The 22,380-nt window shown below is 46.6% G+C and overlaps 1 protein-coding gene across 1 annotated transcript; it reads right to left on the reverse strand.

Annotated features, from left to right (window-relative positions):
• Positions 1 to 1,033: 1,033 nt before the first annotated feature.
• Positions 1,034 to 21,184, reverse strand: LOC133349823 (spermatogenesis-associated protein 6-like). The gene is made up of 11 exons (XM_061563619.1): positions 21,020 to 21,184; positions 17,803 to 17,940; positions 16,410 to 16,458; positions 13,093 to 13,134; positions 12,154 to 12,278; positions 8,292 to 8,552; positions 7,434 to 7,503; positions 6,856 to 6,893; positions 5,609 to 5,769; positions 4,338 to 4,431; positions 1,034 to 3,732 (listed from the first exon to the last, which is right to left on the reverse strand). Exons 1-11 carry the CDS (start codon positions 21,065 to 21,067, stop codon positions 3,649 to 3,651), a joined length of 1,110 nt encoding a protein of 369 aa, XP_061419603.1. The 5' UTR covers positions 21,068 to 21,184; the 3' UTR covers positions 1,034 to 3,648.
• Positions 21,185 to 22,380: the final 1,196 nt, after the last annotated feature.

Below are 22,380 nucleotides of genomic sequence, written 5' to 3' on the forward strand. Positions count from 1 at the left end.
AATGGAAGGTCCTCGTTACAGCGAAAACGCGTTACAACGTCAAAGCCGCCACGCGTTAAGCGAGGACTGCCCCTACTTTGGCTGCACTGCCACTCAACTGCCCAACACCGCCTTACGCTGACCACCACACAATTCCATCACCCCACTGTTCATATTGAAGTTACACCAAAATAAATAATAAAAGCTCGTACTCTATACACGTACATACGTACGCACGTGGGTGGACATCAAAATGAATTTCCGTACTGTTATTGCGCTCGGCACGTGAATGTGGAACTTCCAAGCACTGGCCTCGGCTGGTGCCCCATTTGTCACCTGGAGGAGCCAGAGGCGCGGGGCTCGTTACGTGGGGTCAACGAATGACCTACGATGTCAGGTTTTGGAAAAGCTGATTTTTCAGCCCCTGGACTGCGGTTACCACCTGCCCTGGTCGTCCCCCCCCCCCCCCCCCGCGTCACCGTCTTCTTGTTGAGGCCAACTGCTGTGCTTGAGAATGTTTCTCCGCTTAAATTTCCATGTAAAGCTTTCGTGACTGCAGGTATTCATCTTCTTGGTTCTTTCGGTAGAGTCACGTAAAAGTGAAGTAATAAAATAATAAAAATAAAACAATAAAACATAAATAAATGCATTCTTAACCTGAGGACGGCTGCTTGCGTTGTGGCCTTAACGTCGTGAGAGTTATTTTATTATGTTTTATTTTTATCATTTTATTACTTCCCTTCTACGTGACTTTACCGAAAGAACCAATAAGAGGTTTCTCCGCTTGTCACTAAAAATGCAATATTTCACCCCCTCCTAGAAGCTCCGCCAACCTTACAGCTGCTACTGGGAAAGATTAATTAGAGAATCTATCGAAATTGAAAGAAATACAAATTTTAACCTTTCAGGTAGCTACCGACTTAGTGCTGCGTGGAAGCGAATCATCAAATAATAAATTGTTTAAATGCGTGCCGATACAGGCCACCATACTTCAATAGGGATTACCGTCGCTACGGCTATTTTAATACACACAATGGACAGGAAGGACACGATCAAAGGGCTTGCATAATGCGCATGCATCATGTTCTCGTTATTAAGTTTATTCAATCCTTCAACAACAACAAAAACCATCAAAACATTTAGTAAGTTTGAGTATAAATTGATTCAATGTAAACTTTGGCACGTTAACAAAAAATTGCGTTTGCGTTTTGGAAGAAATGTATCACATTATATTTAATTCTGACCGTGCAGGTTGCTGTTGATATAAATGAACAGCAGCAATGCACTATGGATAGTAGTCTTCATGGTATGGGGGTAGAAGATTAACTGTTCATTGCAAGATTACGGTAACCCAAGGTATAGCCAACGAATATCATTTAAAGTATTTGTTCAACTTTTCTCTGGCTTGAAACCTTCCCTACGTATGATGCAAATACAAAAATATCACATGCGTCAACACAGCATATAAATGTAAACCACACAGTCAATTATAGAAAGTAAAATCATTCATCACAGAGAGAACGGTAGTATTTTAAAGGGGTCCATACTACCACACTCCCTTGCAATGGCAAACGAAACCCTGCAATGTTATTTGCTAGACCACGCATCTCCTCCCAACAGTGGCCGACTAACCCACCGCTCAAGTTCACTTCACTTGCCACACGTTTCACGTCGTACGAAGTGGTTGACAATTGCAATCACCGGTGTTTTTTTGTTACGGAGGATCTCTGGAGACTTGACCTCACGACCCCGATGGCTACGAAGCTCTTCCAAAGGTGAGGAATAATGCAGCAAAATGAGGCACGCGCAAGGACATGGTGGGAAATGTAGCGTTGCCCAAAGGGGGTCAAGAAAATAAAATGTAATAACTGGAAAGGCTACGTTGACTGCAGCTAGCTAGCACTTTTGTGATGAATGTCTAAATGTCATTGTTTAATAGCAAAAAAAAAAACAAATTGCTTTTTGAGTCGAACAACTAACGTGATCTTTTACGTCATCCTGGGTGTACGAAGGGACCGTCTACACTGGAAAGTCACCTTGTGAAAATTGTTTAAAAAGGAACTGCATTGCTTGGTTTTTTTGGTGACATTCCAATGTACCGACTATTCGTTGCAGCTGGCAAAACCATAAATATAGGTTTTTGGGTTAGATCACATAAATATAAATGTGTCATTAAACCCGCCACCACCCAACACAGCCGCTTAGTCAAGTTTGTCACGTAAACAAAACGTGACAATTCGTTACTACTACAGCGACGAATTGGCATGTGTAACCCAAAACCTCTTATGGATAATATTGTTCGCGAGAGCCTTTGTGTCAAACAGCTGGAAAATGTGATGGTCTGCAAGTTGTGTGGTCGAGGCGTGGAGCAGTTCTTGACCTTGCGATACATCCACCGTGTCCATGCAGGCGTGTAATGTGACGACAGCCCACAGTTAATGTTTGTGTCATATTCTCTTCTTTAGCAAAGGCACAACTATATCTGATAGTCATTAATCACCATGCCACCCCGTAAATCTCCAGAGCTTGCACCACATTTAGATGTGGACTCTCGCAAAGGGTTTGACGAGTTTCACGGTTTAAAATAAGACAATTCCATTCACTTTTCACTTGTTATTTTTGTAATTCTGGGACTCATTCAGCGTCTTAAGATACTGTACTGTAATTATAACACTTGTTTATTTAAACAGGCTGCGTGATGATGTGACAGATCACTTAACTCACATTCAGAAGGCTACATTCAAATCCTGGCCGGGAGTGAAATCGACCAATCATACCTTCAGGGGGTCACTAAAATGAGCATCGCTTTTTGTGAGGACAACTGAAAGTGGTTGTGTCTACGGAAGAGACCTTTAGAAGTGTGGACTCGCCACCACGTGGCACGGGGCACGAGAAAGGCATTTCCACAGTCACCGAAACGAAGGCACACGTTGACTCATCAACCTTTATGAACACTCTCCTTGAATGGCACAAACCAGAGCGCGGTGCCTGCGCTGCTAATATCATTGCTAACTTTGGCACCGATGGTCGCTGGCACGGGCCGCGTGGCATATGACGCACAGCACACCCCCACCACCCACCTCTTGTGTTTAACCCTCTCGTGCATCATGTCCACTGTGGTGGACTGCGATGATTTATTGGAATTTCAGCCGTGGTGACAGCAAAGCTCTCGTTGGTGCGTGCGGTCGTCCTTCCGCAGGACGTCGTGTAAGCTATTCAGTGTTGCCACCTGGCGGTGGAAAGTGTGATTCTACGGCAGGGAGGTTTGGTAAAGCGGAGGTTGCCATTCATGAAGGCGGTGGCCAGAGGAAGCTCAGTGTCTGCTGTAATGGAAATAATCATAATTTTGTGATAAATTACATGAAACCTTCTGCATATTTGGAAGCGGTGCCTTTGACAAAAATCACATAAAACCAAAACACACAGGCTTTGCTTTTAATAATTCACGCATTAGAGAGGGTTAATAATAATCAGCTGTCTTGCAGTGTAAAACATGAAATACTTAAGTACAAGGGAAATAAGAGGTAGTAGGCAGCGGAGGGTGGCCCGCGGGGTCTCTGTGTGTGGTCGTGCGGGGTAGCCAACTTTCCCCAGCGCTGTCTGCCAACGATGTTCGTCGGCCGTGCTTGGGGGGGGGGTGGACAGCGTGCGCGATCGCCCCGTTGCCCGTCAGTGGCTCTCGCGAAAAGTGAGACGGTGCGGAGACAAACTCCTCCTCTCCAGGACTTCCTTGACCTCCCACTCCGTCGCCCCCTGCAGCACAGAGCATCCTCTTTATGCCTCTTTTTCCACTGCGCAACCAAGCCGAGCCAGGGCCACGCCGAGCCAGTGGAAGCAGAGCCGTGCCACTGACGTCACGCACGATGAACGAGTCCGGGACGTGTGCGTAGAGGTGATGCGGTGATGTGTGTGTGTAGAGGTGATGCGGTGACGTGTGTGGAGGTGATGCGCTGATGTTGCAAGTTGGCACGGTAGGGGGCACAGGTGGTACATCGGCCAGTCATCTCAGTCAGTCGACCCATGACACCTGGGTCTGCCCCGTGACCTCCTGCCGGTGGACGTTCAACACTTCACGTGGCCTCAACGTGCACATAGCCTGGCACAAGCGCCGTGGTGACGTCACCGTCACTTAGTGGCGAATGGCGGTTGTTGTTGTTGCGCTGATGTCTGTGTGTGGTGGTGATGCACTGACGTGTGTGTGTGTGTGGCGATGCGCTGACGATGCACTCAATTTTTCTGAAAGACATGTTTTTTCTGGGGGGGGGGGGGGGGGTTCATTGAAGTGTTTTTTTTTTTTTTTTTTCCCGAAACCAACCGAGTCGCCTGGTGCGGGCGTGCCACTTGTGCCGAGCTCTTACCTTCCACAGCCTGTCGCGAGCACGGTGAGTCGCGAGCAAGTTTTTGACCCTCTCGTGAATTTTCTCCCAGGAGTTCACCGGCGAGCTTTCACGCCTGACAAAACCCCACGGCAAGCCGCGCGCGGGTCAGTTAGGAGAAGACTGCGCGTGGGTGCCTCACGTATGAACCCCGTTCCTCAAGCGAACGTAAAAAAACACCGCGCAATTTTAAAGCAATAATTTTGCTTAAAACACAGTTGCTCTCGATGTCGTGCTGTTTTTAAACGTGGACAACGGCACGTAGCTGTGCGACACGGCAACTTTGTTCGAACTTGAAACGGAATGTTGCCAAGGCAAAACGCACTCAACTGGATGAGGTCACAAGGTCATCGCAGCCAAGGTAAATCCAACACGGTTGGCTACGTACAGTGCGAAAGAAGTTCAACATACACACAAAGCACGGCTGGATAGGAACGGTGTGAAAGAAGTTCAACATACACACAAAGTACGGTTGGCTAGGAACGGTGTGAAAGAAGTTCAACATACACACAAAGTACGGTTGGCTAGGAACGGTGTGAAAGAAGTTCAACATACACACAAAGTACGGTTGGATAGGAACGGTGTGAAAGAAGTTCAACATACACACAAAGTACGGTTGGATAGGAACGGTGTGAAAGAAGTTCAACATACACACAAAGTACGGTTGGCTAGGAACGGTGTGAAAGAAGTTCAACATACACACAAAGTACGGTTGGATAGGAACGGTGTGAAAGAAGTTCAACATACACACAAAGTACGGTTGGATAGGAACGGTGTGAAAGAAGTTCAACATACACACAAAACACGGCTGGATAGGAACGGTGTGAAAGAAGTTCAACATACACACAAAGTACGGTTGGATAGGAACGGTGTGAAAGAAGTTCAACATACACACAAAGTACAGTTGGATAGGAACGGTGTGAAAGAAGTTCAACATACACACAAAACACGGCTGGATAGGAACGGTGTGAAAGAAGTTCAACATACACACAAAGTACGGTTGGATAGGAACGGTGTGAAAGAAGTTCAACATACACACAAAGTACAGTTGGATAGGAACGGTGTGAAAGAAGTTCAACATACACACAAAACACGGCTGGATAGGAACGGTGTGAAAGAAGTTCAACATACACGCAAAGCACAGCTGGCTAGGAACGGTGTGAAAGAAGTTCAACATACACAAAGTACGGTTGGATAGGAACGGTGTGAAAGAAGTTCAACATACACACGTACGTACAAGCGACGGCACTCACCCATCCAGCAGCGGCGTACGCCGTGACGTGGCCGTCGGGGCCGACAGCGGCCGGGCCGCCAGCGCCCCCACCGTGAGGTCATCGTCGTCAGCTCCATCGTCGTCGTCGTCGTAGTTGTCGCCGTCTTCGTAACTGATTGTGACGTTGTGCACCGTGGCCACCTGTGGATGTGCACGCACGATGACCGTCGCGTGGTAACGTACGGACCGGTTTAAAGCAGCGAGGGCGCGTGAGAAAACTTGGGGGAGTGCGGGGGGGGGCACAGCACTATCAACGTCACGTAAACTTTAAAGAAACGTTAAAACGACAAACGGCAATAGTACTCATGGCTTGATCTGAGTTTCTAGATTTGAATCTTTCGTGACTGCAAAGATTCATACTCTTAGGTTTTTTCGGTAAAGTCACGTAGGTAAAAATTAAAGTAAATAATAAAAATGATAATAGAAATAAAAGTATAAATCACGACGTTTCGGAGGCAACACAAGTCTCCCTCATCAGGTGGGACCGTCACAGCTAAATTTACTGTATCAAGTGAGGAAAACAATCCAAGAGGCAAGCTCTTAAAGTTAAGTGGGAGGGGGGGGAGGGGCTTATCTGAATGATCTGAGTTTGTTCGTTGTGCATTCTACTGCAGTTCCCAATATTTGTTCACTTCGACTCTAAGTATCTAGGAGGGGGGTGAGCCTTTGGCAAAGGGAACTCGGCCCCCCCCTCCAGCCGCCCCCACCATTGACCATGATGTAACCGTCCGTCTCTTATGCACGAACACTTTCAACCTCAGTTGGAAAGTGTTAAACAAGTAAACCCGTAAAAACAAAGTTTTTCACTCTAAACCCTTTATATGCGTGGCATCGGGGCGGCTAGAGTCCTCTCGTCCTCTGGCTTGAGATGGCTGCCACCTATGGGTCAGATGATTGTCTGGCAGCATTAAACAATTGGTAATTAAATATTTTTAAAAAAAATTCCCTAAACAGTGTAAAATTTTGAAAAAAAAATTCTCACGAAAATGCATTGTCATGCACAACAAGTCTGTGTGCAAAATGTCAGCTCGATTAGATTACGGGAAGTGGGTTAAAAAACGACCGAAAGATTTGCACGGTCCTAAGCAAGCAAGCGAACTTAATATAAAGGATTTCAAAAGGGAGTAGCCGACTTCCCAATGCAAAAGCATGCATGAAGCATTCTGAAAGCTCAGGGCTTCCTGGATGAATGGCAGTGCGAGCACACCGACACAAGGGTAGTCACACCTTGCCACACCGATTGCCTTGGCATCTGTTGGGCGAAGCTGAAAAAAAGACAAACAAAAATTCCAAGCAATTGTTACACACACATACTTACGGGCTCAGTTCAGATCTCACTCGCCACTAAAGTTAACTGTGGCCAGGAATCAAACTCGGGCACTGGGTTCATAGCGCAGTGCACTAGCCACTTCGCCACCACTCCATTGAAACCAGTGTACGGTTAACCCTTTCCCATTCCGATGACGTACGCATACGGAAAGAACTAAAATAAAATAACTTTATCGGTACCGAGGCTCCCACAAGGCCATGCGAGAGGGCGTGCGGCACAGTTTGGCACCAGCTATCGCAGAGTGCGGTCGTGTCGCTACAATTCTCTGCAGCGAGTACAATGTATTTTAAAACGGCGCTATGCCTCTCTAAAATAAATGCTAAATGCTTTTGCGTTCCGAGATTCAGCGGTGAACAGCACCCACCCTGCAACCTGCAGACGTCTCGGAACGGGGAAAGGGTTCATTAACAGAAAATTGGAGCCAATTAAAAAGTCAATTCTTTTACGAGGTGCATTTATCGCGTGCACATTTTACCCGAAGGCGAGCTTCTGGTCCCTGGGAAGTATCCCTGGCGGGGAGAGGTGCTTCTGGCGCGCGATCCCACCTGCGACAATACAACAACGTTCTCCGCTCAGTGGCGGCAATGTCAACACAGCACTTGTGCCAGGCCAGGTGTACTTTGAGGACATGTGAAGTGACGAAGACACGCTGGCGAGTCACCCAACATTCACACGTTACGAGCTAACCTACTGTAGCACTCCACAAGGCGCCAACTCACCGCGCTCTAGCAACTGAAATGCTCCGCTTGTTGTTGTGACCGCCGCTCAAAACAACAACAAGCGGATCGACGCCAGTGTAGGGCTATCGGCATACAAGTGTTTTTTTCCACTGGCTATTTTCCAAGCCGAGCCGAGCCGGAACCAAACTATAAAGACCTCTGGCCTCAGAAGGCATCTGAATCTGGCTCGAGGCCAAGCAGGGCTGGCGGCGGAGCTAACGACGCGTTCGTTGCTCATGGCCATCGGCGGGCACGACTGCAGTACTGCGGCGGTAAAAACCCGGCGCTTCCTTCAGCCGCACTGCGGTAGTGTAGCGATTAAAGCGTGCCGGCGCCATGAATCCAGTGACCCGAGTTCCTGCAGAACAGCACCGATGACGATTATTTGAACCGGTCCTGGGCCTCCCCTAGGTCGAACTCAGCCGCAAATGAGTACCCGGAGCGGTGTGTAAACATCGCAACCAGGGAGACAAAGGTGGCCAGTGCCGGCCTTCATAGGTGCTACTTGGTAACAGCACTTACACCGACAGTCTGTTACGACTATACGGGGGGATCTATGTCTTTGGTGTCAGGTATTGCAGTCGCCGATGACCTCGAGGTTATCGACCACTCACGGCAGCGGCGGCTCGCGACACGCTACGTCGCTTCGCCGGCCTCGCAGCGCCGCCCTCCGAGGCCCTCTTCGGCGACGTCCTCGCAACTGGCGAGCGCCCGCGTGACCTCCTCGTCGTCGTCGTCGCCTCGTCGGCGCCGTTGCCGTAGCAGCAGAAGGAGCAGGGGCCCCAGTGCTCCCCCTCCTGCCCCTCCCCGTCTGCGCGTCGCGACGTCTCCACGATGGAGGTCCGAGTGGAGAACTCCAGCTGAGGAGCGATGCCCTTCACCGCGGACAGTCAAGATATCGCGCGTCAAATTATTATGCGCGCGCACGTGAATCCAATGCCTCCCCAAAGGCGTGCGGCAGGTCGCGGCCGGCTGGCCATGCTTCGCCGGCCAGCTGGGGAACGCAACACTCGGCAATGTCTGCAGCAACAGCAGCAACAGCAGCAACAGCAGCAACTGCAGCAACTGTAGCAATAGCAGCAACAGCAGCACTAGCAGCAACAGCAACAGCAGCACTAGCAGCAGGCACTATTTTACCAGCCCGCTGCAAGACCGAGGGTGACTGCCAATTATAAACACAGAAGACAAGACAATTATACACGTGCGCACATGTGCAGCCTGTTGTCAATCCACTGCTAGATGAGGGCCTCCCCACGTCACGTGATTTACTTCACCAAGCTGGTCAAGTGCACGCTGGTGAAGGTGGGGAGGATAACCATGGGAGCAAAAAAGGTACCGTACAGTACGGGCGGTGAACTTTTTCTGCAATGCCCTCTGCTGCCCACAACATAGCCCTGCATCCTATAACACCTGTTATGCACGACAGTCGCCAATCCAAGCACGATCCAGGCTCAACACCGCTTCAGCTTCTGAGACCTAACAAGGTCGGCACGTTCTGGGTGACGTAGTCAAAAACCCGTGTATTGTAAGATGTCTAAAGTGCACCTGCTTTGTTAAGAGGCTTCTGCGTTATGAGAGAATGCATGAATGTGCGAAATCTGTGCTTTAATTCTAAATTTGAAGCTTTCGTGACTGCAAGGATTCATATTCTTAGGTTTTTTCGGTAAAGTCACGTAGGTAAAAAATGTTAATTAAAAAAAGTAAAATAAAATAAAATGATAAAAATCACGACGTTTCAGAGGCAACACAAATATGTGCTTGCCCGTGTGCGTGGCTGCCATGCATAAATTGTGTTCTTAATATGGACGACACAATGGTGAGCCCAGCTGCACCACCACGTTTTCAAAATGCACACGAATGTTCACCAACAAAGCCCTTCGCGTTTGTATTGACCTAGACTCAAATCAGGGTATGGGATTCATAACCGTGCTATCATCTTCTTGGTTCTTTCGGTAAAGTCACGTAGAAGGGAAGTAATAAAATAATAAAAATAAAACATAATAAAATAATTCTCACGACGTTTCGGCCACAACACAAGCAGCCGTCCTCAGGTGAAGAATGAAACACCACCAAGCTTGGAGCGTATATTTAAGCTGGGTTGGAGGGGGGAGGTGGGAAGAAGAGCGCTCTTCTTCCCACCTCCCCTCCTCATCATGAGAATTATTTTATTATGTTTTATTTTTATTATTTTATTACTTCCCTTCTATGTGACTTTACCGAAAGAACCAAGAAGATGAATCCCTTCAGTCACGAAAGCTTTAAATCGAAATTTAACCGTGCTATCAATTACTATTTCTCAGAAATTAGCCGTCGCTTCCTGGCATTCATCTTCTTGGTTCTTTCCGTAAAGTCCCCGACAGACCTGGTCTTCACCTGAGGACGGCTGCTTGCGTTGTGGCCGAAACGTCGTGAGAATTATTTTATTATGTTTAATTTTTATTATTTTATTATTTCCATTCTATGTGACTTTACCGAAAGAACCAAGAAGATGAATCCCTGCAGTCACGAAAGCTTTAAATCGAAATTCGTGGCATTCGCCAAGCAATGATAATTACAGATGGCCCCCTAAGCTGGCCCTCGGCGTGACTGTTAATTCGCCCATATACTTTCTTTTTAAAAACATCTATCACGTCAGTTGCAAATCGCTTGTAAAATCTCACTGAGATATATCTATAAAAAAATAGCCAGGCGCGGCGACGCACACCAATAAAGCAGCATTTTGGCGTTGAACGATGTAACGAATCGGTGCGCGTTAAGACTCAAAAACCGACTGAGCTGTGCGGTGACCAGTAAGTAGCAGCACGGCAAGTGCGTTCCGAACCCATGTGTGCTGACTTGAGAATGAGATACCTATGGTTCAGTGATTACACTGGTCAACAAAAAAATACATTTTTTTCTGGCCTGGACTTTTGCAGCTGTTTTAGACTAATTTCAGGGTGCTGATTCCAAATCTGATCTCAGATTTGCTCTATCACATCATTTTTATGCTATCGGCATACCCCATTTTCATTGATTTTACCCGAAATTAACTCTGTCACTTATGATTGCAAGTTGTTGCGAGTCAGTGACCACTTTAGTGTTAAAATATGGTGCTGTATTTTTAAGGTAGTGTGTTTATAATATAATTTTATGTAGATACCCACATTTATTTAATATTTTTCTTCTGCAGTTTTTATTGAAAATGCAATATTTGATATCTCAAAAACCTGATGTGATAGACAGAAACTGATGCCAGATTTGGAATCAGCACCCCAAAATTACCTTAAAACCGTTGGAATACCTTAAGCCAGAAAAAAGTGTTGACCAGTGTTATTCACCTTCACTGCAGCCTGCACCGCTTTGGTTCTCAGAAAGGGCATCTCGCACCTCCAGGGGGTGCGTGCACCCCAGGTGAACAACTACTGCTCGAGTTGGTTACCAAGTTTTGTTATGTATGTTGAACTTCTTTCACACCGTACGTAGCCAACCGTGCTAATTGGAAGTGCGGGGAAAGGGCAACAAACGAAATGCAAAAAGCAGCTCTAAAGAAATTAGTTTTCAATCGAGATGACTTAAAAGTGCATAATAGCTCCAGTGGCTTCCTAATATCAGAAGAGCGTTCCAGACGGCCGCAGAAGCGCATCATGACCAAAATATGCCAATAGAGGACCCTCTTGAAAAACTGTCCATAAGACTCAGTGCGGCTTTTTTTGATTTAAAAAGAAAATTAGGTTTTTTTTCAATGTGTGAACCATAAATGCAAGATTCAGTTACTTATCAACAGCAGGCCGATGGAAAACCAAGACATAAACAATATAAAAAATGATACTTCACAATTCAGTGCTATTCCCTGGCATATGCCTCCATCAACAAAACCCCATCGAATACATCTTGAGTGAGTCTACACACATGCACTTTAATAGCCAGCTGAAAACCATTTGGGGATTCTTTTCTTATTGCAAGGGAGAGTTTGGAGACCTGGATTCTATCAGACACTCATGAACAGATAACATGTTCCAATATATCAGTGGCACGAAATTGAAGCGAACAGTTCCAAAATTCACAGTCAATTCAGGGATTTTAAACAAATTTTCCAACGAACGTAACAAAACCGCCTAGATAACTGTGCCTGCACGTGCCCCGTGGTGTCCGTGTGTGCGTGTGCGTGGGAGCGGCAACGTAACGGTTAGCACGCTGCGCTATGAACCCGGCGACCCGAGTTCGATTCACGCTCACGGCCAACACCAGTGAGGATTATCTGAATCGGTCCTGGGCCTCTCCTAGGTCGACTCAGCCTCAAATGAGTACCTGGTACGATGTGTAAACATCGCAAACTACGGAGTCAAAGACGGCCGGGCGTGGTGCTGGCCACCCACCCCCTCGTGTGCCGCTCCAGCCTTCATAGGTGCTCGCTAGCAGCATTTGCCCTAACAGTATGTGAAGGCTATACGGGGGATCTTTGTCCTTGTGTGCGCGCGTAGGGCGGTGGTTGCGTACAGGGTAGTTGTGCGCACGGTTCAGAAGGATCTGCCCATCGGAACCGTGGGCTGATGGGGTGAGGCGAGGCTCCGGGAACAGGAAGCATCGAACGTCGCCTTCGTGGGTGGCCAGGGACTCTCCGCCTGGCCGAGTGAGCCCACACAGACACACGGACATGCATGAACGACTTGAACTCTGCCCGTTCGTTTGTCCGATGAGCTTTCGGGTTGTGATGTCTCACGGTTTGTTCGAGGTGCTGAGAGCATCTCGTGAATAGTTACATGTACGCTTGCATGTACGTTGAACCTCTTTAGCACCGTACGTAGCCAAGCATGCAAATCAGAGGTGCGGGGGAAGGACAACAAACTACACACAAAAAGCAGTTCTGAAGAAATGAGTTTTCAATTCAGATTTAAAAGTGCATAGCTCGAAGTGGCTTCCTAGTACCTGAAGGCAGACTGTTCCAGACGGCCGCAGAAGCACATCTGAAAGCATGCGATGCAGTGAACGTCTTTGTTCAATGGTTAGCCACGAAACCTATCCACAACCGCGAAACCTATGCAGTGGCATGCTCATTTGTGTTTGCAGATGTATTTATTCATTTTGCCCATCGTGTGTTTCTGGAGTTATCTGGAACTCTGCTGGTGACGGGCTTCTCCATTGACTATACATTGGGTTACATTTGTGCAAATGTCTACTGTGGATTTGGACATTTACTATTTATGATCAGGGTTAGGGGGTTAGGAAACGTATGCATTAATCATTGTGAGTTGGAGCCAGGGGTCACGTCCGTTCTAGCAATCTGTAATCAGTTAAGAGTCAGTCACTAAATCGAGCATGTCGTATTTTTTGATGTTGCGTCGCGCCTCTAGACGTGACACGCACAGCAGCTCCCTTGCGAGTTTTGAATGCCGTCGGAGAAGCCTGCACATGCAGGCCAAGTGCAGTCTTATTTACCTGGCAGAGTAAGCTGTATCAATTCGATGCGCACACATTCCTCTGCGGATAAACACGCACACACACACAGAGTCATCGGGATAGAACCAAATAAAGATTACTTACAGATAATGTACGTAACATCCTGCATGTGCCGATATATAGAACTCATACTGATATTTTGCGACATGGCTCGTTGAGTCTGCTAATAATTACAATCCCAAGCACCGATACATTCATTATAGCCACTGCACTGCGGTTGTTCCGGCCATACTGCACCAAGCTGGTCAGCGCCGATTGGTGAATGAGGGCCAAACACCGGTTTAGATATCACTCACCACTGAAGTTCAAATTCAAGTTTATTTATTAGGTATAGCCCTGTGAGCCATTCGGCTCTTGAATCGGGTGCAACCACAACAAACAAAAAACTAAAACATGAACAAAAAAACATCTTAAAGTGAATATGTGACTGAGTGCAAACAGAAAATCCAAGAAAAGACAGCAAAATATTGCAGAAAAAAACACCGTACACCAACGCTGTGTGCAAAAATCCCAGTGGGATGTAAGTCAAACAACCAACAACAACCACAAGACAACTTAAATTAAGGCCATCAGTCTAACTCTGTACTACAACAAACAAACATGGCTAAACCAATACACTTTTCAAAATCACCTAAATAAAGCCATGAAAGCAATGAAACAGTGATCATAGGAACTGTGACGGAATTTTCACAATAAATGGCATAAACAACATGTACTACCAAAACCCTGCAGCCATGGCCTCAGGTCACCTGGTTCATAGAGCGTTGTACGATCCGCTGAACAACAAGTCCCCCTTTGTTTTAATTAACTTACAGCTATTTAATTTAAATGCTCGTTATTTTGTTCTTCGTGGTGGGTTACAAACTGTTCCTCATTTTGGTTGTATAGTGAACTACATTTTTGATATCTTCTATTTGACTGCAATACGTTTTGTCTGCTGTTATTCACGTTCATGACTATAACCGTACCAAACTGTAATCATCTTCTGTATTAAATTAACAGAGGACAGAGACACCCCTGACATTTTGCTGCTTCTGTGTTAGAAATCATAATCAAGACACGTTTGTATTTGCTACATCTGGGATCCTCCACATCCACGTGTTTTCAAAAGGTGTTCACAATGTTCATGTCCCAGCTGGTTGTAAAATCTGGTAGACCGTTCCCTTGTGTTCCTCTTTCCAACGATACATTTACCAATCATCCTTTCATCTGTTTCTCATTACCTTAGCACTTACGTATTCCATTATCACGGTGGAATGTGTATTACCATAATTTTAAAGTTGAATCAGGAGGACAGTGAGCAGGTGCATTCATTATTTTCCAAATACAAAGTGTGGTATGCTCTCTTGTTCCCTTCTAACAAAGGGAAATTGCAGGCGAATGGTGATTAGGTTGTGCGAGCGTACTTTTTCAACTGGAAGAATAAGTATAACCCGTAAAAACAAAGTTTTTCACTCTAAATCCTTTATATGCGTGGCGGCTAGAGTCCTCTCGTCCTCTGGCTTGAGATGGCTGCCACCTATGGGTCAGATGATTGTCTGCAGCATTAAACAATTGGTAATTAAATATTTAATTTGTTTTCACAACGAGTCTGTGTGCAAAATGTCAGATCGATTGGATCACGGGAAGTGGGTTAAAAAACGACCGAAAGGTTTGCACGGTCGTAAGCAAGCAAGCAAGCACGCAAGCAAGCAAGCAAGCGAACTTAATATAAAGGATTTAAAAAGGGAGCAGGCGGCACCTCACTTAGATCTGATTAAGAACACTCCCTTAGTTTGCATTTGTGGCGAGATGTTAAGTACCTTGCCAGGTATACAAGAGGCCCTGGGTTCGATCCCGACCCTGATGCCAGTACATTTGGAGTATCCGTGTTCTCCCCGTGGTCGCGTGGATTTTTATCCGGGTCCTCCGGTTTTTCCCCTCCACATTTATAATCAACGTGCGTTTTGAGCATTTCGCTGATAAAAATTCCCATGTGATAAGCCACTTTGTTGAGCTATCATTCGTGGCCAGAACAACTACTATATACAGCTAAGTGGGCCTTAACTAGTAAAATAAAAATAGTTTATTTTAGCCAGGTAGAGTAGGAATGCACACAGCCGTGAAGATCGGCATCAGCAGACTTGAGTCACAGGCAGGATAGGAGAGAACAAATTGCTGCTGTGCAGATGTCAGTCACTACAATCTCCAGACAGGGTGGACACCGGGCTTGATATTATGGTGTGACTCCAGGCCACGCCACCTCGCTGGTCTCGTCAAGGAGCATAAACCATCATCACACGAACTCCGGTTATCCTTGCAGTGGTTTTTGGCTAGCCAATGAACAAAGACGGTCACCGCATCGCACGTTTTCCGATGCGCTTCTGCGGCCATCTGGAACGCTCTTCCTACTGATATTAGGAAGCCACTGAAGCTATGCACTTTTGAATCTAAATTAAAACCCCATTTCATTCGAACTGCTTTTCATATTTAGTTTGTTGTCCTTCCCCCGCACCTCCGAATAGCACGGTTGGCTACGTACGGTGTGAAACAAGTTCAACACACGTACAAGATACACACCACACGTGCAGTGTCTTTGGACAGGTCAAGACGCAAAGATTATTTGAGCAGGAACCGTGAGGATGGCGTGGTTGAGTCGCCACATCATTCTCCGGTGACGTATATTGAACTTCTTTCGCACCGTACATAGCCAACTGTGGTCATCGGAGGTGTCAACTCCTTGACAGTAAGAAGTGCATCTTGGGCTGCCACACAACGCTTCTGTAGCAAGGTGCTGTGGCAGCCATTACCCATCAGACACAATGCAGGATTAGGAGAGCAAGACCCCCCCCGTCCTAATTTATGTAGAGGAGGTGGTTAATCTTCTGACAGTCACCTCAAGAAAGTTAACCCTAGACACCTGTTCCATGACCTCCTTCCATCGAGCCATTGACACTTCACGTGACCTCAAGAAACCAAAGCTGGCACAAGCAGTGTGGTGATGTCACCGTTGCTTCGTGTTTGTAGGACGCGATCAAGTGTGAATGTTGGTTACCAGGTATGTGGCTTTATTTTAAAGATATAACATCCCAAAGGTCGCAAGGCGATCACTCAGTTTTATTGCTCCTGCATCCACTGCCATAAAATGTTCCCGCGGGTAACACCGGGTTCCATTCTGTGTAGCGTCCGAGGTCTGACGAGACTGGGCGCATCACACGTGTCATGGTCATGGGCCAAAATTGCAATAAAATAATCGCTATATGGTGATTAGTGGGATATTGGATTGTCACCGTTTATACAACTGCCTCGGATCTTACCTTCCAGGAGTTGAGCAACATCTGCCGGGTCCGTTGCTCTAGGGAAAACCTGGGGCGACATCGCAAATTTAATTGTCATAACCATCGCTCCTAAACACATTTCGTGAGCAATTATAACACAGTATCCCGCAAATTACAAATTTATATTTAATTTAATGGGGGAGCAGTAGCGCATTGGTTTGCACACTGCGTTGTGAGCCCGACGACCCGATTCCAATTCCCAATCGTGGCTAACATCAGTGGCAAGTGAACATTTAACTGATTCTGGGTTTCCCTTAATGAACCAGCACTGACCAGTGTGGTAGAGTCAAACAGCCCACGTGACCAACATGGCATGCATGTAAAGGCTTTCATCCAGCAGTGGACTGACAAAGGGCTAAAGTAATGATAGTCCTTCATTTGTACAGAAAAGCCTTATCGAGTCTCAAGGCTTTTAGGAGGTTCCTGCATGCATTGGGATCCTTGAACAGTTTCTATATTGAGTTATTACATGTGAAGATCTAAACACACACGCGGTGATAACACTCACAGTCTGCAGATGGATTCAAGAATCCACTTTCTGTACTGCCACCTCATGGCCACGTAGCAGACGGGCAGGTATGAGAGTTTTATAAATGTGTGCTAAATAAACCCGTGCCTCTCACACGCTGGAACACCCTGGCAAGACATTTTCCTCCTGTGATTCTCTCTCGCCTTGTTACATTGGCTCATTTATCTATCTAGCATCTCAATGCAACAAGAGTGAGGCACGACACTGGCTAAGGAGAGACATAATGGGTGGGGGAACTGAATATGCCGGATGAGGTTAAGAACACACGGGAGAGGTGAGGGGAGGGGAGGTTATGGGGAGAGAGCAACACAACAGCATCGCCCGTCAAAAGAATATTTTGCGGATAGCCTCGGCTACCGTCCAAGAGATGCGAGTAAGTAAATCAGTCTCTTGGGTATTATTGATCCAAACTTTAATCACTTAACTCTAAACCCGACATAAAAAAAACTAAATAAATTACCTCCCGTCATATTTTATCAACTGAAAGATAAAAAATGTGAAACTGAAAAGGTTGGTTAGTTGTGCAATATCCCTTTGGGGCGTTGTACTCGTCCTCCACAATGTTGACGTTCGTGTCTGTTTTTGTTGCTGCTGCTGCTGCTACTGTGCTCACTCACCACGGATGTCCCATGTAATACAGCCGGGCAAATGGCCAAACAAGATCATCCGTGTAATGAATCTATCCGAATGGACATTATCTCACGTATCTGTTATTAGACTAAAATCTGTGCCTGTTTCTTTCCCTGTGTCTGAGTCGGTCTCTTTGCGGGCATATTTGGGCTTTCATCCCCACCCCCGTGACGCCACCACCACTGCCACCACCACCACCGCCACCACCACCACCTTCTGGAAGCGCAGACGCTCATGCACGAGCAGAGGGAAGACGGCCGGGACGCAGCGGCACTTGCGGTACTGGCCGAACATGCACACGCTCAGGTAGATGTCGTCCTTGTTGGGCAGGAACACACCTGGACATGTCACCTGTGCAAAGACAAGAAAGAGAAAAGTAGATAAAGATCCCCCGTGCAGTCTTTTGAACAAGTTGTTTGAATAAAGTTCTGTAAGTGAGCACCTAAGAAGGCCCGCACTAAACACAAGGGGCTAGCACCTCTCTGGAACATTTGTTTTATTTTCCCAATGCTTTACAGACCGAAACAGATACTTATTATAAAATTGAGTCGACCTATGGGAGGGGCAGGATCGCTTACAATATATTCCAAACTAATGTTAGCCGTGGCCTGGAATCGAGCCCAGGTCACCAGTTGCATAGCGCAGTGTGCTAACCACCTCACTACGTTACCTGCGCGCACATACACTTTAAGACTAATCATACACAAGTGAGTTATAGACGAGTAAAAGGCGCAATTGTGACGACAGGATCGGTCCACCCCCTCATGCCGTGCAGGTCTGGCACATCACGCACACAGCCGCGTTTTCGAACCGCGAACTCAAAAGAGGAACACATTTGGCCTTAGTTAGACAGCGACAGCAGCACGGGCAATGATGATGCGAGTTTTCAATTCTGCTGAGGATTCAAGTACGGTGTTAGGGGCCGTCCACAAATGACGTCACGCGATTTTTGACCGCCCCCCCCCCCCCCTCGTCACACGGCGTCACAAAAAGTCAGACCCCCCCCCTCAAATATGGCGTCACAAAGCTCTGCTCCCCCCCCCCCCCCCCAAAAAAAAAATAAAACACGCTTCAAATCGCTTTAAACTATTGTCATCGTAGTGCGTATTTAATGTGCCGCTGCACTCTGATGTTGTAGGAGGAAACATTTATTAAAAAGTCTATTCAATTAAGTAGAACGTGTTGTCTATATTTATTTAAAAGTTGCGCATTTTGATGTGACGTCACATTTCTCACTCCCACCCCCCGTCGTCACACATCGTCACAAATGTCTGACCTCCCCCCCCTAGGTGCGTGACGTCATTTATGGACGGCCCCTTATCACCATTGCCAGCTGTTGCCTTGCGCCTGAGGGACTTTGGTGCGGGCAAGCGTTCCCTAGCCCCTGGGGGGGGGAAGAGTTCTAAACAGCCTCAGAGAAACAACGAACGCATGTCATCACTTTGTGTAAATGATGAGAAACTTGTGAGCACTGTAAAGTACATACACCAGCAACGGGACAAAATGCATGAACATAAACAGCAGCGCGCGCAGTAAAACCTTGGCTGGCGAGCATAATTCGTTGCGGAAACGTGTTTGTAATCCAAAGCACTCGTATATCAAAGCACTCGTATATCAGTTGTGATCACGTGACGCTCGGCAGACAAAGCGTAGACACGTACTACTCGTACTGCAAGACCTCGCTCGTTTATCAAATTAATATGTATTTAAAACATTTGCTCGTCTTGCAAAACACTCGCAGACCAAGTTACTCGCAATCCAAGGTTTGACTTGTACTTTCGTGCGATTTACTTTATTCAATCATGTACATATAGAGTACTCCATTTGTAGTAACACGCACAGTAGTTGTATGTGTGTGTTTGTCAATCCTGTCCATATAGAGTACTACATTTGTAGTAACACGCACAGTAGTTGTATGCATGTACCTTATGTTGAACTTCTTTCGCGCCGTACGTAACCAACCGTGCTAACAGGTGAGTGAACCACAAAGTGCGGCGCACTGCTTTGCCGCGTTTTGTACACCGAAAACGACGTGATGTACGAGGGGTGATGAAGATGATTGACGGCAACGAAGATGCGCATTTGACGACGATGACAAGAGGCTGGTGAGGAGTGGTGTGTGGTGATCGTGGTCACGGTGGAACTGAGTGAAGCAGCGTTCTCCATCACTGGCAGTTCTTGGTGGGCCTTTAGTGCGGCCCCCAACAACACACAACACGTGAGAACATCCCCCACCACCACCATCATCATCATGCTGCTGTCACAAACCCCCCAATGGCTTCAAATGTGTGGCGGCCCTCACACTGATGATATCTTATCGGCGAACGTGACCCCCGCCTCTTAACACGTGTTAGTAGCTCAGCTTATTGGAGAGTATATTTAGTATACTGATGATACTATGTAGTTTATACTTTTTTTTACGTGGTTGTTTAGTTACTGCAGCTACATACTATTAACATTCCCTTTATTAATGCTACCCCTATCCCCTCTCTGCTGCTAATCCTACATAATGCACGGGCATATGACTTTGAAACCCCCCGCCCACCTCCTACGCATTTCACAAGTAGTACTAATCACATACCTGCATTTCCTATAAATATGCTAAATTCATCTTGATATGCAAATTCTTTTGTCAAGGCGCCCTTCCCCCCTTCCAACCCAGCAGCTTAAATATACGCTCCAAGCGTGGTGGTGTTTCATTCAGACGCTGTCTCCCCGACAGACCTGGTCTTCACCTGAGGACGGCTGCTTGCGTTGTGGCCGAAACGTCGTGAGAATGGTATTTTATTATGTTTTATTTTTATTATTTTATTATTTCCCTTCTACGTGACTTTACCGAAAGAAACAAGAAGATGTGTGAAGGACGCTGACATAAATGGGCATTGTCGGACGCAGGACTTTATTAGCCCCAATGCTCAACGTAGTTGTTTCGAATCCGAACGCTACCGCGAAGCTATACTGTACATTGTAGGCATTAAATAAACATAAACTCACAATTTTTTTTTATCATTATTTGGTGATGCTTCGCTGGCAGTGGTCCACAGGCACAATACACAAACTCGGAACGCACTCGTCAACAAACGCCGTGGCCTCAAAAGGAAAAAAAAACAATCGCCGACGTTTCGGGCAAGTGGCCTTCCCTTCGCAGTGCATTCAACTCTCAATCGGCGCTTCATAAAACGAACCGCACCGATGTTTACAACTATGAGACGTGACACTCGTTGTAATTGCGATACATTATTCGATGGCCACGAAAAGCGAAACCGCGGATTCTTTAAAAAAAATGCAAAATAAAACTTCAAAAGTAAAAACGCCGCAACTTCGTACAGTGCCTAGAGCCTCCGGTACAGGGCCGCGAGTGTCGTTATAAACGTTTCTCGTTTACAGCGAAACAAACTAGCGCGTTGGCAACAACGAAGCGTGTACTCACCGCCTGCACGTCCAACTCCACCGTGCATTTGAACAACTTTCGCGGCATCTTCGCGGTTTAAATTCGATTTTTTGTGCCTCAAAAAAACACAAAAAATTCAAAATCGCGCCTCCGCCAAGCGGCGCTCCTCCATGGGGGGGCCGCGTCCCGGAACCAATGACGCTCGTCTCCATGGCGACAGCCAATCACGGTTGCCTGGGGCGATCGGACAGCCAATCGGAGCGCGCCGCGGGCGTTTCCAAGGTGATTGCCAACTGGGGGGCGTGTCACCCGAGCGTGGCCGCGGCAAGGGCCAATCAGCGCACGCCTCCACCCCCCTACACCCCCCCCCCCACGTATCTCCATGGTGACGGATGTCTTAAAGGGACCGTACACGTGTTCTTGGTTCTTTCGGTAAAGTCACGTAGAAGGGAGATAATAAAAATAAAACATATTAAAATAATAATGAGAATTGTATTATTTTATTATGTTTTATTTTTATTATTAAATAATAATGAGAATTGTATTATTTTATTATGTTTTATTTTTATTATTTTATTATCTCCCTTCTACGTGACTTTACCAAAAGAACCAAGAAGATGAATCCCTGCAGTCACGAAAGCTTTAAATAGAAATTTAACCGTACACGTGGTTTGGGCTGGGAGGGATACGGGATAACGCCCTACATTCAATATTATGTAGTGAACTGGCTCCCGTCATAGGAATGTGGAATTGTCGTCGCTGGCTAAGGGCCCGCAGCGCAGATGAGCACTCGACCTTGCCTTTGACAGTTGTCATAGTTATTCCAACTTTGGTTGGTCTGTGGTTTGACATTATCTGACACGCTGGGATGCTGATGATTCGTAAAGTGTTTCTTGAAAATTGTCAATCAAACCTCATGATAATATTTAGTGATGCTGCTGCTGCGTTGACAATGGTGCACAAGCACAATTAACAACAAACTCCACGCATTCGTTAATGACACTGTGGCCTTTAAAGTACATACATATCTCATGTCGCCGATTATATCTTTTTAGAGACATTTAAATATTTCTCCTTCGAGGGAAGTGTTACTGACGAATTCGTTGAATTTTCCACAGTCTCTCAAACGGCAATCGCCTTCAAAATGATACTCTAATCAATTACAAAAACACTATGAGGACCACTTACTGGTGTTGCTTAATTTGTTGAACTGTCCAAGGAACAACTTCGCACACCACGTCAATGGTCACACGCGTGGACAGTAGGTGGCAGTCTAAACACCAGTAGAGTAATGTGCAAGCGCTTCGCCTTCACGCCGAATGGCTTCGTGTCCGCAGCTGCCGGCTACGCCGAGGGTCGGTTACCTGGGGCACCGGAGCCGGCAACGTTCAGTTTACCAT

This window comes from Lethenteron reissneri, chromosome 4, assembly GCF_015708825.2.
Source record: "Lethenteron reissneri isolate LAM-NWPU_2019-01 chromosome 4, ASM1570882v1, whole genome shotgun sequence".
Lineage (NCBI taxonomy): Eukaryota > Metazoa > Chordata > Hyperoartia > Petromyzontiformes > Petromyzontidae > Lethenteron > Lethenteron reissneri.

Excerpts from the sequence above, each read along its gene's own strand:
- LOC133349823 (XM_061563619.1), bottom strand. The coding sequence starts at position 21,067 with ATGCCGCGAAAGTTGTTCAAATGCACGGTGGAGTTGGACGTGCAGGCG. Across the intron at positions 8,553-12,153 it reads ACCGTGCGCACAACTACCCT|GGCATCGCTCCTCAGCTGGA; the intron begins GTACGCAACCAC and ends TCCGCGGTGAAG. Across the intron at positions 3,733-4,337 it reads CTCGCGACAGGCTGTGGAAG|GGGGCGACGGAGTGGGAGGT; the intron begins GTAAGAGCTCGG and ends TCTGTGCTGCAG.